Source organism: Mangifera indica, chromosome 16 (genome assembly GCF_011075055.1).
Source record: "Mangifera indica cultivar Alphonso chromosome 16, CATAS_Mindica_2.1, whole genome shotgun sequence".
Taxonomy (NCBI): Eukaryota; Viridiplantae; Streptophyta; class Magnoliopsida; order Sapindales; family Anacardiaceae; genus Mangifera; species Mangifera indica.
The window spans coordinates 11020360-11037219 of NC_058152.1; the positions used below are offsets into that span (position 1 = coordinate 11020360).

General features: G+C 32.4%; 2 protein-coding genes across 7 annotated transcripts; one reads left to right on the plus strand and one right to left on the minus strand.

The window, feature by feature from the left end:
• Positions 1 to 2044: 2044 nt before the first annotated feature.
• On the plus strand, positions 2045 to 11123 carry LOC123199346. Of its 3 annotated transcripts, none has more exons than XM_044614307.1 (3): positions 2045 to 2259; positions 3005 to 3335; positions 3439 to 3718. In XM_044614307.1, exons 1-2 carry the CDS (start codon positions 2242 to 2244, stop codon positions 3296 to 3298), a joined length of 312 nt encoding a protein of 103 aa, XP_044470242.1. In that variant the 5' UTR covers positions 2045 to 2241; the 3' UTR covers positions 3299 to 3335; positions 3439 to 3718. The 3 variants fall into 3 exon arrangements, with proteins under 3 accessions (XP_044470242.1, XP_044470241.1, XP_044470240.1); XM_044614306.1 differs by lacking the exon at positions 3439 to 3718 and adding an exon at positions 10993 to 11123 and having other exon boundaries at positions 2047 to 2259; positions 3005 to 3259; XM_044614305.1 differs by lacking the exon at positions 3439 to 3718 and adding an exon at positions 6893 to 7196 and having other exon boundaries at positions 2050 to 2259; positions 3005 to 3259.
• A 1398-nt stretch (positions 11124 to 12521) lies between these two features.
• Positions 12522 to 16453, minus strand: LOC123199345 (pentatricopeptide repeat-containing protein At4g39530-like). Of its 4 annotated transcripts, XM_044614302.1 has the most exons (3): positions 13149 to 16453; positions 12947 to 13010; positions 12522 to 12825 (listed from the first exon to the last, which is right to left on the minus strand). In XM_044614302.1, the coding sequence occupies exon 1, from the start codon at positions 16300 to 16302 to the stop codon at positions 13780 to 13782; it is 2523 nt and encodes an 840-aa protein (XP_044470237.1). In that variant the 5' UTR covers positions 16303 to 16453; the 3' UTR covers positions 12522 to 12825; positions 12947 to 13010; positions 13149 to 13779. The 4 variants fall into 4 exon arrangements, with proteins under 4 accessions (XP_044470237.1, XP_044470236.1, XP_044470239.1 ...); XM_044614301.1 differs by lacking the exon at positions 12947 to 13010; XM_044614304.1 differs by having other exon boundaries at positions 12522 to 13010.
• Between the last annotated feature and the right edge of the window lie 407 nt (positions 16454 to 16860).

Here is a 16860-nt window from a genome sequence, read left to right on the forward strand (position 1 = left end):
ATGTTAGCATAAAGGTGAGGTGGACAGCTAGCAAAAGGAGATAGAGCCACGGAATCTTCAAGGGAAAAGGTCTTTGCATTCCACAGGAAGAAAAGAACAGGCCGAAAGCGTGCTGAGGGCAATCTCGTAATTAAGAAAAGACAAGCCCATATTAGTAATTTAACATAGCAAACTTTTGACTGTCTATTATTTCCCTAAGCTTTAGTTTCGTACCGAACCGTTCTTACAGTTTTGAAAAATATCATAAAACCCCTCAGTAGTAGGAAAAAGTCAATTTGCCCTTTTTACCGCATGTACTCAATTATTCTTTTATAAAACTTTAATGTTTTTAAAATCGGATTATATTGATCTGTTTGATTAATTAAATCATGGGTGAAGTCTTCTTTTTAATTTTATCCTTTATTTTTCTGAAAAAATATCCATAAAAATCATTATATACTATCAAACGTATCTAACAAATACAAAACAATTATCTTCTTCTATTATTGTATTCAATTTATTCAATAATTTTATAATCAAGCGTGTTAAACTAAATAAAGTTAATAGATATTTTTAGAAGTAATTAATCTTTTCATATATTAAAATTTGGCTATAAACTAAATAAATGTTAAGATGTGCTCTTACTCATAACCCACCTACATTATGGTCTTATTTTTCGTTGGCCAAAGGACTTATTCCCACTCAAGTTTTAGTCCATTCCCAAATTTATGTCTGTTGAATTTTAAAAACTCAAATACTCACCTATTATATAGACTCTGTTAAAAATTTATATTATATATAAAGATAAAATAGTTATTTCAATAATATTATTAAAAAAATATTTAATTTTATCTCATTTTCTTTTCATATTTTGAAAACTAATACATTTATCTTTGTCTAAACTTTTTAAATTTTGAAAAGTGATTATTTCCCCTTTACACCTAGGTTTTTTTTTCTTTGGTCATCGCTTTGTCTCTGACAATCTGCTTTTTCCATGGAAACCTTTTGTCGACTCTCTATTGTCGTTAGGAGACAAAGAGACATTAACGAACAGACAAAGATGAAGTCTTCATTTTGTTGTCTACCAATAGAGAGAGATAAATCATTCTCCTCTCTCTCCATTGGCAAAGGACAATTCAAGACGATGTCTTGACAACTCAAAATGAAACGATTCGTCTATTAGATTCCAAACATGTGGGTGCTTTCGTTGTCTTTGTTCTCTCGCTTACTTTTGTTGTCACCTAAGTGTTTTCATTGATATCTAGATCTGCTTTCATTGCTACAATGAATTCCAGATTTTGAAACCCAAGGGTTTCTGATTTAGAAGGAAAAAGTGAATTTTTCAAACTTAATCATAGGAGAAATTTATTAGTTTTCTAAACTAAAGAGAAAAATAATACAAATTTTTAAAGTTTTAAAATTTAATAGTAAAATAATGATTTTACCTTCACTTTTAATAAAAGTTGACTTATAAGTAAGTATTTATGTTTTAAAACTTTGTTGGTACATACTTGTCTTTGTATTAAAACTTGGGTGGTAAAAAGTCCTTGGGCCCTTGTTATTTTTAGGGTTGGATTCGAGCCGAGCTGAGCTCGGGCTCAGCTCGGTTTTTTAATGACCGGCTCGAGTTCGGCTCGAGCTCGACTCGAGCCGAATTTGGCTTGACTCGGCTCGTTTAAACAACACCGTTTTGTGTATATATATGGATCAAAACGACGTCATTTTGTATAAAAAAACTTTAAAAAAATATATCGAGCCAATCCGAGTCAGCTCGGGCTTGAACCGAGCCAAGCTGAGCTAGAGCTCGAGCTGGCTCAGCTCGAGTCCAGCCCTAGTTATTTTCCTCTAATCTAACAATACCTATAGGGTTTTATATAATTATTCAAAATAATAGGACTTTATGGTTATTAATCTAAAGGTTAAGAACCTAACGAATTTTTCCAAAGCCTTTTTCTTGCCTCGGTTTGCAACTTTGCATGAAAGGTCTGACGCGAATGTGTATCCGGCTGTCATCGTGCTGTTACTTTCCTACAGTTCGAGCTTTGCGGTTTCTACTTTAAAAGCGCTTCTACCTCAGAAGCTCTTTTCCCCCGAGAACCCAAAAGCACGTCTCTCAATTTCTCTACCTCTTCATCTTCATCTCTATCTCTTTTTCTATCTTGTCTCGTGCTGTACTTTTCTCAAAAAACCAGCTTCTTCCTCTCTTTCTCCATCAAATTTTAAGCTTGCAATCACCTTTTGCTTATCTCTTTTCAGCTCTTAATGGAGGATCGTAAGGAGGTAATTGATACTCTCTCTGTGTTAACTGTTTCTCCTTCCTTTTCCTGTTCTGGGGTGTTTGTTTGCTGGGGAAAAGCTCAAGACAGTGATCCAAACACGTGTTTTTAAGCACTTTTTGGATTTAACGAGCTGCTAAAGTGCTTCCTAATGGAAGTACTTACGAGTTTAATTTTCTTCCTACCTTTCTCTAAAAAACAAAATTGCAGCAACCAACAGAGATGGGATCAAAATTTTCCTTCTGGTTTCAAGCCTGACATGATTAAAATTTTCACCTTTAAAAGCTCATGAATCTCAACTTTCACCTGTTCTACTTTTATTTACCTTTTATTTTTTTGTCTATAAAGTCAATTTGCTTTTCGCCTTTATTGAAAAATTCAAAGAAGCAATCATCTCACTCGGTCAAAGCTCCTACCTTTTTTGGATATTTGAATTAAAAATTAAATTTTAAGCTCTAATTTTCTGTTGCAGTCTTGGTATTTTTGTCATTAAATCTTTGAATTTGAAGGAATTTTTTTCCTCTGTCACAAGTCTGTGTTCTTATATTTTCATGTTTTTTGATTAAATTAAAGATGGGTATTGGTTTTTTGAGCCTTTCTCCCGGGTTTGAATGTGTATTAATGGAGGTTGAGTAGTTCTAGAGATCATAATCCAGAGGAGTATTGTAACTTTTAGCTTTTGGCTTAAAAAAAAAAAAGAAGCACATGTGGATTCATTTGGATGTTGATTCTTTTTATGTAATATATAGAAAACTGCTCCATGGCTATCAGTGCCACAGTTTGGGGACTGGGATCAGAAGGGGGAGCTGCCTGATTACTCCTTGGACTTCTCCAAAATCAGAGAAATGAGAAAGCAAAACAAGAGGGATGTGTCAAGAGCAAGTCTTGGAAATGAAGAAGACTTCATTAACCCGACTGCCACCACCACTAACAACACCCAAAACGGCCACCATGATCAGCCTCAGCACCATCATTATCACCAGGGCCACCACCACACTCCCACTGTAAGATTCTTTAGCCTGCCTACTCTTGTTCAATGTTGAGTTTTTATGGTGAAAATTTGAACTGTTGCTCCGTTGCATAATATGTAATTTACTTCTTGTATGCATGTCTTATTGCAATATAGGTAAAATGTGTGTTCTGCATAGGACGTTACCTTGCAACATCCATGTTCAATAACTCGATCCACTGTCAAAATATTTTTCGTTTTGGACATACAACATCTTAATAGTTTAGGAAATTATAAGCTATTTAATCAGCATTATCTGATTCTTCTCAAGTGAGGTGGGATGCCCAATATACCTGAAATCTTTCTTATGTTTTATCAATGTGAGATTTGTCTAGGATGTGACATACATATCATAAGTTTGATGTGTTATATTAAAATTCAAATTTGCTTGTTGTGGGTGTCTTATTGCAACATTTATGTTGCTTAAGTGCTTGCAGCATCCATGGTTCAATTATACTAGCCCTTCATTATCCTGTTTCTAGTATATGCTCTATGTGACAATTCAAATTTTCTTGTTGCCGGTGCCTTAATCCCAACTTTACATCGCTATGTGCGTGCAACAATTAGGGTTAAAGGCATGTTCTCATGAGGGTAAATACCTCTAATTACTTACTAACCTGCCAGAAGTCTGATGTTCTAGGTTACAACTCTATAGCACATCTTCCTTTAATTTATGGATGGCAAAAGATGTGTAGTCAGTAGGAACAACTATACTAACTGTAGTAGGTAAGTTTAGATATGAAAAAAACGCCCAAAAGACAGTAGATACAGGCATTCATGAGCTGTGATGGTGGTTGGGTAATTGCTTAGTTGTTTCATACTAAATTCTATGGGTTGATTTCAGCTTGTTAGTAGATAACAATTAACTTTATAGACAGTTAACTTATAGCTTGTTACACAGTAGATTCTGAGGATTAAGAATATTATTGTCCACTCATTCTATAAATTATTTGACATGAATTCGTTTATTATATAATCAGTTGTCGAATAGCAACTAGAAGGATTTGAGAACTTGTATATATTGAGTTGTTTTTTTTTTTTCCTTGTGTAATATAAATTAGTAAGCTTGCCATAAGTTGGGCAGTAGTTGGATATCTTGGAAATTATTTATCAATTAGATTGTTCAGAAGAAGGAAATGTTCCCATGTGATTGTGGAGGTCTAATTTCTGAATAAACATGTGGGGTTCTAAGTATCTGATGCAGAACCAACTAGCCATTTTAGAATAGGATATTATCAGTTTAGGTACAACATCGTTTTCGGAAACTTCTTAGAAAAAGTAAAGAGTTATAAATTGTTCAGTAAAACTCAGAATTTAAACAGTACTGGTTTAAAAACTTACCTAGAGAAGTTCTCCTTTAGAAAGTTAGTTAAATAACTGTTCTACCTAGTTAAGTGAAAGGTGTTTTACCGGTAGTTGTACCTTTATCTAACAATTTGCAACTTCCTGAGTTTCTGATTGGACATGTGGGTCATGGATTAAAAACCTAGATCAGACTGTCCCGATAGGGCGGTTTGAGTGGGACTTGGAGGCAAGCCCGCAGGGGCAGACCTGTAGTATTAGGGCCCACCTTCAATATTATTAAAAAAAAGGATACACAGGTCCACCCTCAACTTTTCTTAAATTATTGTTATAATCCAAACATTTCCCAAAATCCTTATTCCCTCTAATACTTAAATCACTTGTCCTCTCCAAATTTAAAATCTTGCTTCTTAAAACCTATTTTCAAGGTGGAAACCGTTAAGACTCATGTTGCTTTATTGTTTTATTTCACAAATATTATTTTCATCATAAAATTTGTGCAACAAAATCTTAAATTAGTGAGTGATTTATGCATATTGTTTAATGTCTTAATTATTATTTTTTATTGAATGTTATGCATATTTATATATATTAATTGTCAAATTTATCGTTGTTGTTTACAGTTGTGTTTTATAGTTGATTATTTTTTTTGGTCCCTTCAAAGTACCCAAGTTATATTCAAAATAAGAAATAAGATTTTGAATACACTAAATTACCTAAGTTTTCACACAATTCACAAATATATATATATATATATATATATATATATATATATATATATCATGGGACACTTTTAGAATATATCAAATTAAAAAAATCATGTTATATTGAAAAACTTAAAGTATATCATTATAAATTGTTTTCATCTTTAAATAATCTGTATTCAGATATTTATATTTTCAGACATCACATTCTAACTTGATATTTTAATCAGTTTGCCAAGAAAGTGTTGATCTTTAATCCGGATAATTGAGTTTTGATTTTTAAAGTTAGATTTACATGTATATAGCTTAACGTTTACCCATTTTTTTGATAATGCAACTCTAAATATTTTTTGTGGATTGTGATTATTGTAAAGACTTTTGATTATAATGGATTTAAGTAGATTTTCTTTTTTGCTCTCTTCATGTGAAGAGGTTTTCGATGTAAAAAAGTATTATGTTTTATTGTATTTTTTACTTTCAATTTATTGATATTGTATTATTTTCTTAAGATTTGGTGGCTTTTTAAAAAATTTTTCTAATTAATTGACGAACAATAACAAAATAGGAAGGCCTTCCCTTAATGAAAGTTCTAGGTTTGCCACTGCAAGCCCGGTCTAGGCTTGCCCCAAAACCAGGACTAGTTATCAGACCAGAGTGAATTGAAGTTAGCACAAAAAATTCAATTTTTTCTGCCTAGGCTGAGACTCTAACCCTCAAGTCATAAAGTGGAAAGAACCTCATCTATCAATATGGTATATTTAAGCCATCAATCCAGGTTTTTTTAGTGTTAAAATATTTTGGATTATATATTTAATAATTAATCATGTAAAATTATTTTGAGTATTATTTTTAATATTTATTAAAACAATTTACTATTTTGACCATTGATCAACCGGTCCGACTATTGTTTAACCTAGACTAACCCCTTCACTAGATTGATGTCTGATCTAGCCTTGAAATCATTGCATGTGGGTTTCTAAGAATATGGAGTAGAGCCAACTAACCATTTTCGTTTAGGTAGGAGATTTGTCATTCACTTGTCATGATAGAGATGTGTTCCAAGGGGCAAAGGGAAGTTGGAAGCATTCATTTTTGAGACCTACAACATCATGTTGACAATGAATTTTCAGGCCACAAGTTCAAATGGTGCATATGCCCCAGCTATTCTTAGCTGAATATTATGCACGTGGATTGTTTGCATAGTCTTGTCTATTAGAAGATATTTGTATCTTTGACTATTCAAACAAACCCAAATGGCGAAAATGAAAGAAATGAAGCTCTTGAATTATTCTAAGTGGTTGGTGATGTTCACTTTGATGCATATTAGCCAAGAGATTGTAGAGAATCTCAGCCCACATGAATGAAATTTCTTTAATTGATGTGGTCCTTCATCTCCAAAGGAGATATTATCCTATATGCATATACATGAAAATTTGCAATGTGGATGTCATATTTTATTCCCCCTAAAAAGTAAAGGTGGATTCGAGCGAAGTCTGGGGCTGGCTTGATGTCGAATCAAGTCCATCATACCCAGTTTGACTTGGAACTTGAGATGATGATCTTGTATAGAATAATTATTTTTATATATTTGTGATTATAATTTTGATTTTGTATTTTGGCAGACAAGGAGGAGCATTTTGAGCTATTTCAACTGTTGCGTGAAAGCTTAAAGAAAGCAAAGCAATGTCGTTTTTTTGATGGTTTTGTCAAGTTTGTGTAATGAGTTGATTAAAGTATGTAATGAAGAGTTGAACCAGTCCACTCTTTTTTTTTTTTTAAATATTTTCGTTTGGTTTTTTTTTTTTTAAGCACTCTCTTCTTCCTTTTCTTCCCTTCTTTGTGTTACTAATTGTTGCTTCTTGTTGTAAGTCTCAAGTTGTTGGTTGGATTTCTTTTTAATGAAATTCCAATTATAATTAGATGGAATTTAACCCTTTCACTAGAGATGAATTTGAGTCAAATCTGCTCAAGCCCGAATCCATATTTGAATTGAACAAGCTAAACTCAAATTGTACTTCTATCATGACTTGAGTTCAAGGGTTCATCAATGATCTTTCACTAAATCTTTTTTTTTTCAATGATGCTTCTTTCTCGACGATATGCCTGCTTCTCTAATGAGTTGTCATCTTTTTTTACGTCATTATACACTATTTGAGTTGATTCAAACTCAAATTCAAGTTCATGATATCAGATTTGAATCAAGTTTAAATCGGTTTTTGTTTACACTCGATTTGAATTAACTCCTACTTTTCATCTTCTTCATTAACAAAGTCAAATGTTTAAAACCAACTTTGCATTTCACCCGCTTCATTCACAAAGTCAAATTCCAAATTCCTTATATTCAATAAGCTTTGAAGGTTCAATTAAAAAAAATTAATACTATTTGAATTATAATGTTATTATCTAAACAATAAAATCATGTGTATAATTTTATATATAAAAAACGATGTGTCATTATATGATTGAGTATTGTTTTATTTTTAATTTTTAACTATCTAATTATACGATGATACGTTATTATTTACGCATAAAATTGTATACTGAAATTGTGCATAAAACATTACTTCTTTCAATAGGGATGGAATTTATGTTTTACAATTATAACTTGTCTTCATATATATATATATATATATATATATATATATATATATATATATATTTAATTTCCTCAATTTAAAAGTAAGATTATGCATTTAAATTTCTCAATTATTATTTTTAAATTTAAAATTAAAAGTACAAGACATTTAGATCTCTTGATTATTATTCTCACAATCTTAGAAGTATGAATTAATGTAAGGAGGGCATTGGGTTAAAAATATTTATTGTTTAATATTATTCAATAAAATATTTTAATAAAATGAATTTTAAATTTTAATTATGTTAAAACAAAGGTGAAAATAAAAATAAAAATCGTTTCTTTTTCTCTGTACTTCTTTAAAATCAATTTAATTTGAAAAATATCATAATCATCATAAAAATAAGAAAATGGACAGAGTGCAGTGGCCTCAACAAGGCAATAGAGTTTGGGTAGAGCTGAATTCATATTGAAATTATTTTTAACTCAAATTCAATTCATTTTAATTAAACAATAACCCAAAATTGAGTAATTTGGATTGAATCCACCTATAATAAAAAGGGAGATAAACTTATTAAAAGTTTTCTTATAGGACTCACCGGCAATTGGGACAAATCTCATTGAGGAAATTGTCATTTTCCTTGTAATCCTTTGAACATCACATAATACAACTGTATAAACAATAGGGGTGAACATACAAATATTGAATCTCCTCAAGCAATTGCTATGCCATGAAATGTCGAAGGTTGCTTTGATCTAGCACCCTGGTGCAACTGCAGCCACAACCATGAGGCCATATTTGATGCTGGCTCCTCCGCCTTGAAATCATGCTTTCCTCTTCTCGCGTTCTTGTTGTACGTAAGGCATGGCATATGCAACTGCAAATGTAAAAATGCATTCAGCTTTGGCTTCTGTTAGTATAATTTTACTAGAACTCTTGAGCAAACTATAACAAACATTTAAACAGGAAGTAATGCAGGGAAGTGTCAAAGAGGAAACCTTGAAGAGATTGTGTTGATGAAAAGAAAGGATATTGTTTACATGCTACAGAAGCTTGGATCACCTGCGCATGAAAATATGTATCTTTTGATCAGCAAATTTGTCAGATTATGCAGAAACATATTTACAGAAATGTGAACATTTGAAGGAAATAATTCCATAGAAAGATAAGACACCTTTATTTTGAATCATACAGGCTAACCTTGGTCCCAGGTGAAGGAGTTTGGTAAATTCCTTAAGTTCAGCTTGCTCGACCAACATCAGAAGCGAGAGAGGTGAGTAAATAAATTAAAGGTATCGGATCAGAGCTCAAAAGAAATGATACTTCCAATTGAAATTGACGAGTATTCGGAGATGTGAGACAATATTAGTTACTGCCTATCCTCGCATTAATTTTTCATTAAATCAGGTTTTTAGTCTTCACTAAATTACCTAAGTTTTCACACAAGTCACAATAAAAATATCATTAGACACTTTCGGAATATATCAAATTCAAAATCGTGTTATACTAAAGAACTTCAAGTATATCATTATAAATTACTTTCATCTTTAAATGATCAGTATTCAGATATTTAAATTTTTAGACATAACATTCTAACTTGATATTTTAATCAATATGCCGAGAATGTGTTGATCTTTAGTCTGGATAATTGAGTTTTGATTTTTACAGTTAGATTTATAATTATACAACTTAATGTTTACCTATTTTTTTGATAATGCAACTCTAAATATTTTTTGTGGATTGGCATTATTGTAAATATTATTTTATTATAATGGATTTAGGTAGATTTTCTTTGTTGCTCTCTTCATGTGAAGAGCTGTTTTTTTTACTTTCAATTTATTGATATTGTATTATTTTTTTAAGATTTGGTGGCTTTTTGAGATTTTTTTCTAATTAATTGACAAATAATAACAAAATAGGAAGGCCTCCCCTCAATCAAAGTTCTAGGTCAGCCATTGCAAGCCTCAGTCTAGGCTTGCCCCAAAACCGGGACTGGTTATTGGATCAGAGTGAATTGACGTTAGCACAAAAAAATTGAATTTTTTTACCAATGCTCAGACTCAACTCTCAAGGCATAAAGTGGAAAGAACCTCATGTATCAATATAGTATATTTGTGCCATCAATCCAAGTTTTTTAAGTGTTAAAATATTTTGGATTATATCTTTAATAATTAATCATGTAAAATTATTTTAAATATTATTTGTAATATTTATTAAAATAATTCACTATTCTAACCATTAATCAACCGGTCCGCTTATTGTTTGATTTAGACTAACCCTTTCACCATATTGATATATAATTTAATCTTCAAATCATTGCATGTAGGTTTTTAAGAATATGGAGTAGAGTCAACTAACCATTTTCATTTAGGTAGGAGATCGGTCATTCACTTGTTATGATAGAAATGTGTTCCAAGGGGAAAAGGGAAGTTGGAAGTATTCATTTTTGAGACCTACAACATGATGTTGACAATGAATTTTCAAACCACAAGTTCAAATGGTGCATATGCCCTAGCTATTCTTAGCCGAATATTATGCACGTCGATTGTTTGCATAGTCTTGTCTATAAGAAGATATTTGTATCTTTGACTATTCGAAGAGTGAAAATGAAAGAAATGAAGCTCTTGAATTATTCTAAGTAGTTGGTGAGGTTCACTTTGATGCATATTTGCCAAGAGATTGTAGAGAATCTCAGCCCACATGAATGAAATTTCTTTAATTGATGTGGTCCTTCATCTCCAAAGGAGATATTATCCTGTATGCATATACATGAAAATTTGCAATGCAGATGTCATATTTTATTCCCCCTAAAAAGTAAAGGTGGATTCGAGTCAAGTCTGGGGCTGGGTCGATGCCGAATCAAGTCTGTAATGCCCAGTTTGACTTGGAACTTGAGATAATGATCTTGTATAGAATAATTATTTTTATATGAGCAATACTATATATACCCACTTTGGGTACACAAATGTATACACACTCATATGTGTCATCATATAATTGGTTATTATTTTATTCTTAATTCAAAATCATCTAATCACATGATGACACATATAAATGTGTACACATTTGTGTACCCAAAGTGGGCACACATAGTTTTATTGTTTTTATATATTTGTGATTATAATTTTGATTTTGTATTTTGACAGACAAGGAAGAGCATTCTGAGCTATTTCAACTGTTGTGTGAAAGCCTAAAGAAAGCAAAGCAATGCCCTTTTTTAGATGGTTTTGTCAAGTTTGTGTAATGAGTTGATTAAAGTATGCAATGAAGAGTTGAACCAGTCCACTCCTCTTGATTTTTTGAATATTTTTGTTTGGTTCTTTTTTTTTTTTTTGGTTCACTCTCTTCTTCCTATTCTTCACTCCTTTGTGTGACTAATCGTTGCTTCTTTTGTAAGTCTCAAGTTATTGGTTGGATTTTGAAATTCCAATTATAATTAGATGGAATTTAACTCTTTTATTAGGGATAGATTTGAGTCAAACTTATTGGAGAATCCATATTTGAATTGAACAAGCTAAACTCAAATTGAACTTCTGACTCGGTTTGAGTTTAAAGGCTTGTCAACGATTTTTCACTTAATCTTTTTTTCTTTAATGATGCTTCTTTTCTTGTGATGTGCCTACTTCTCTAATGAGTTGTCGTCCTTTTTTATGTCATTATACACTTTTGAGTAAATTTAAACTCAAATTCAAGTTCATGATATTATATTCGAATCAAGTTCAAATTGGTTTTTGTTTAGACTTGGTTTGAATTAACTTTTATATTTCATCCCCTTTATTAACAAAGTCAAATTTGTTCAAACTCCGTATGAAACCAACTTTGCATTTCACCCCCTTCATTCACAAAGGCAAAATCCAAATCTCTTATGTTGAATAAGCTTTTAAGGTTTAATTTAAAAAATAATAATACAATTTGAATTATAATATTATTATCTAAACAATAAAATTACGTATATAATTTTATACATAAATAACGATATGTCATTATATGATTGGGTGCTATTTTATTTTTAATTTTTAATTATTTAATTATATGATAATATATTGTTATTTATGTACAAAATTATATATAAAAATTATGCTTATAACATTACTTCATTCAATAGAGATGGAATTTATGTTTTACAATTATAACTTGTCTTCATATATATATTTTTTCAATCTTGTAAATTTAAAAGTAAAATTATGCATTTAAATTTCTCAATTATTATTTTTAAATTTAAAATTAAAAGTGCAATACATTTAGATCTCTTGATTATTATTCTCACAATCTTAGAAATATGAACTAATATAAGGAGGGCATTGGGTTATAAATATTTATTGTTTAATATTATTCAATAAATATTTTAATAAAATGAATTTTAAATTTTAATTATGTTATGTTTATGTTACCATATGAACTGGTCAACGAGTATAAAAACAAAGATAAAAATAAAAAAATAAAATCGTTTCTTTTTTTCTACTTTAAAATCAATTTAATTTGAAAAATATCATAATCATCATAAAAATAAGAAAATGGACAAAGTGCAGTGGCCTCAACAAGGCAATGGAGTTTGGGTAGAGCTGAATTCATATTGAAATTATTTTTAACTCAAATTTAATTCATTTTAATTAAACAATAACCCAAAATTGAGTAATTTGGATTGAATCCACCTATAATAAAAAGGGAGATAAACTTATTAAAAGTTTTCTTATAGGACTCAACTGCCTTTGGGCCAAATCTCAGAGGGGAAAGTGTCATTTTCCTTGTAATCCTTTGAACATCACATAATACAACTGTATAAACAATAGGGGTGAAGATACAAAATATTGAATCTCCTCAAGCAATTGCTATGCCATGAAATGTTGAAGGTTGCTTTGATCTAGCACCCTGATGCAACTGCAGCCACAACCATGAGGCCATATTTGATGCTGGCTCCTCCGCCTTGAAATCATGCTTTCCTCTTCTTGCTTTCTTGTTGTAAGGCATGGCATATGCAACTGCAAATGTAAAAATGCATTCAGCTTTGGCTTCTGTTAGTATAATTTTACTAGAACTCTTGAGCAAACTATAACAAACATTTAAACAGGAAGTAATGCAGGCAGGTATCAAAGAGGAAACCTTGAAGAAATTGTGTTGAAGAAAAGAAAGGATATTGTTTACATGCTACAGAAGCTTGGATCACCTGCGCATGAAAATATGTATCTTTTGATCAGCAAATTTATCAAATTAAGCAGAAACATATTTACAGAAATGTGAACATTTGAAGGAAATAATTCCATAGAAAGATAAGACACCTTTATTTTGAATCATAGAGGCTAACCTTGGTCCCAGGTGAAGGAATTTGGTAAATTCCTGAAGTTCAGCTTGCTCAACCAACATCGGAAGCGAGAGGTGTGAGTAATTAAATTAAAGGTATCGGATCAGAGCTCAAAAGAAATGATACTTCCAATTGAAATTGGCGAATATTCGGAGATGTGAGACAGTATTAGTTACTGCCTATCCTCGCATTAATTTTTCATTAAATCAGGTTTTTAGTCTTAGAAAAATAAATAATCTATGGTTACAGTGTTTTCCAAAGATTCTTCCCTTCCCTCATGTTTTCTCCAACTTGAACTTTCATTTTCTGTCCGTGTTCCCCATGAATGAAGAGATGCATAAAGGTTCTCAAAAATTTAGTGCATAAGCCTTCCATGATGTCTCCAGTTCAAGGATTCATGTCCAAAGATTATACATCTAATGACAGAAAAACTGTTTACGGTAATGCACTACCTTCACATATCAACCAATTTCATTTGCCAGCAATCATTTCCACAATCTACACCGAATAATAAGTAGAATGTGCAGAAAAGTGGACGTATTCAACCTAAAGACCACATAGAAAAGCTGTTCCATGCACATATCTGTCAGAGAATAAGTCGAGCTAATTTTGGCTTTCTTATGCTATTGTGTCCTCAGTCATTCAACAGAAGTGTAGTAGTATCTGGAACATAACCAATTCCCTTAATTTGCAAAATCAAATTGTCCAAAACTGAATACATTTGATCAGCCTCGCAATGAGTTTTGTCTCTTGCAATAAATGCATGCACCTCATTATTCAATCCTATCCAACTACGACCAGGTTCTTTCATTACCCCATCAGAGTCCATTCTCTCTCTCACCCTCTTGGCATCTGCCCACATACCTTTATCTGCAAATATATTTGAAAGTAAAGTATAAGAACCACTATCTGTTGGATCAATGGAAATTGCCATCCCTGCTGCATATTTTCCCAGTTCAACATTACCAGAAGTTCTACATGCACTGAGCAAACTTCTCCATACAGCTGCTGCTGGTTCTATGGGCATTTTCTCAATAAATTCTACAGCCTGATTTAGTTTACCAGCACGGCCCAATAGAGAAACAACACAAGCATAATGTTCTGTCCCAGGTACAATTCCAAATCCGGCCATTGATTCAAAATGACAGAGTCCTTCGTCTACAAGTCCAGCATGGCTACATGCTGAGAGCACACCTACAAATGTAACATAGTTGGGTTTTAGTCCATACTTCATCATTTCTTCAAACAACAGAAGGGCTTCTTTGGCTTCTCCATGATGTGCATATGTTGAGATCATGGAATTCCAACAAGCAACATCTTTCCAAATTGTGGAACTAAAAGTTTTATGAGCCTCTGCAAAGCTTCCACACTTAGCATACATATCAATAAGTGCATTTGTAACGAATGGATCAAACTCCAAACCCAGCTTAATCAGGTGGCTATGGAACTGTTGACCATGTTGGAGACTTGCTAGGTTACTAGCTGCTGTTATTAGAGCAGCAAAAGTAAATTCATTACGTCTTTGTCTCGATAATTGTAGTTCTAAGTAGAGTTTGAGAGCCTCTTCATTTTCTGACTGTTGGGTGTAACCAAAAAGCATTGCATTCCACACAACAATATCTTTCTCATTCATCTCCTCAAATATCATTCTTGCCTCTTTAATACAAGAGCACTTGGAATAAACATCTATTAGAGAACTTCCAGTAAAAAGGTCGAAAGAGACTCCATACTTAATGATGAGACCATGAATTTGCCTGCTCAATGCCAAGGTAGACAATGCAGCTGATAAACCAAGGATACTAACAAATGTCAAAAGGCTAGGGGGCACAACACTAAGCCTCATCTCATGGAAAAGATCCAATGCTTCAGACAGCTTCTCTTGTTTTGAGTATCCTTCAATCATTGCATTGTAAGAGACCACATTGTGATCATCCATAAGATTGAAAACTCCTCTTGCATCACTCAAGGAATCACATTTTGCATACATATCAATCAAACCATTTTTAACAAAATTGTCAAACTCAAGATTGGTCTTGATGGAGTAAGCATGCACTTGTCTTCCCTGCTCTAATGCGACAAGGGAACCACATGATGTAAGAACACTTGTGCAAGCAAAGTTATCAGGCTTCCAGCCTGATCTTGTCATTTCTGAAAACAGTTTCATGGCTTCCATATCAAATGAATTCTGCATGTACCCGGCAATCATTGTGGTCCATGAAATAACATTCTTAACTACCATCTCATCAAAAAGCCTCCTAGCAATTTTCACCCTCCCGCACTTTGTGTAAAAATCTATCAGCACATTAACCACTGAAACATCCATTTCTGTTCCTCTCCTCAACACATAAGCATGAATTTGCTTCCCACCCGATACAAACTCAAGCATTGAGCAAGCACTTATCACACTCGACAATACATATTTATCAGGAACAACATCAGTCTGTCTCATTTCACTAAACAACTTCAATGACACGTCACTCCCCCCACTTTTCACATACCCACTTATGATTGTAGTCCAACTAACACTACTTTTCACCACTAAACCATCAAAAACCATTTTCGCATCATCTATACACCCACTCTTTGCATAAAAATCAACCAAAGAAGTACCCACGTAAACATCTTGATCAAAACCACTCTTAATAACAAAACCATGAATTTGCTCACCCAAATCTCTGCCTCCACCCAGCTGTGTGCAGGCACGCACAACACTCGCCAAAATATACTCATTCGGCCGCCCATCAAAATTCTTTAAGAAACCAATGAATACCATCAAAGCTTTTTCATGATACCCTGACTGGGTATACATAGAAACCATGGAAGACCAAGAAACCAAATTCCTCTCACACATTTTATCAAACAAATTACAAACATAACTCAATTTTTTCCGCTTTGAATAGTTATGCAACATAAGATTCCCAAGAAACGTATCAGAGTGTAACCCATTAACGAAAACTTGAGCGTGAACCTGTTCACAGCACAAATTGCGGTTACAATTCTCTGTTAAGGGGAGCTGTAAGAGGTGAGCCAAATCGCGCCGCTTTCTAAGGTATAGAAGAGATGGTTGGTTTTGCTCGGCCAAGTTGGAAAAGCTGAAGGATTGTTTGAATGTAATTGCATTACAGCGTTGTTTTAGATGCTGAGTTAAGTGACGCATCTCTTCTTCGCTTTCAAATGTTGGCGCGAATTTTAACGGCCGTTTACTGCGTCGCAGCCATGGATGTTGTAAAGAAGCTGTGAGAAATTAGGTCCCGCCCAAGATTAAAAGTTGGGTCGCTGTTTTTGGGTTAAGATATCTAAGCAAACTGTAATTTGGGCTATCATTTTTTAGGACTCAAGTTTTATATGGAAACACATTACTTAAGAGCAATCTATTTGTACACAGTTTTAAGTATTCAATTGATACTTAAATTATGTATCATTATATAATTAAGTATTAATCACATAATGATATATTATTTAAATACTCAAATAAATACTTAAAACTGAATGCACATAGTTTTATTGATTATATAAACTCATAATCAAAATGTATCTAAAAAACTAGGTAAGTTTGAAGACGATTCATAATTTAATCCTACTTAATTACATCGTGAAAAATCATAAAATTTGTATGTTAGTGTTAAAAAGTTCATTTTTAATATATTTATGTGTAAACCAAGGTTAATATCTAAGCTAAGGGTGAATTTGAATTGAGCTAAATCGAACCCAAACA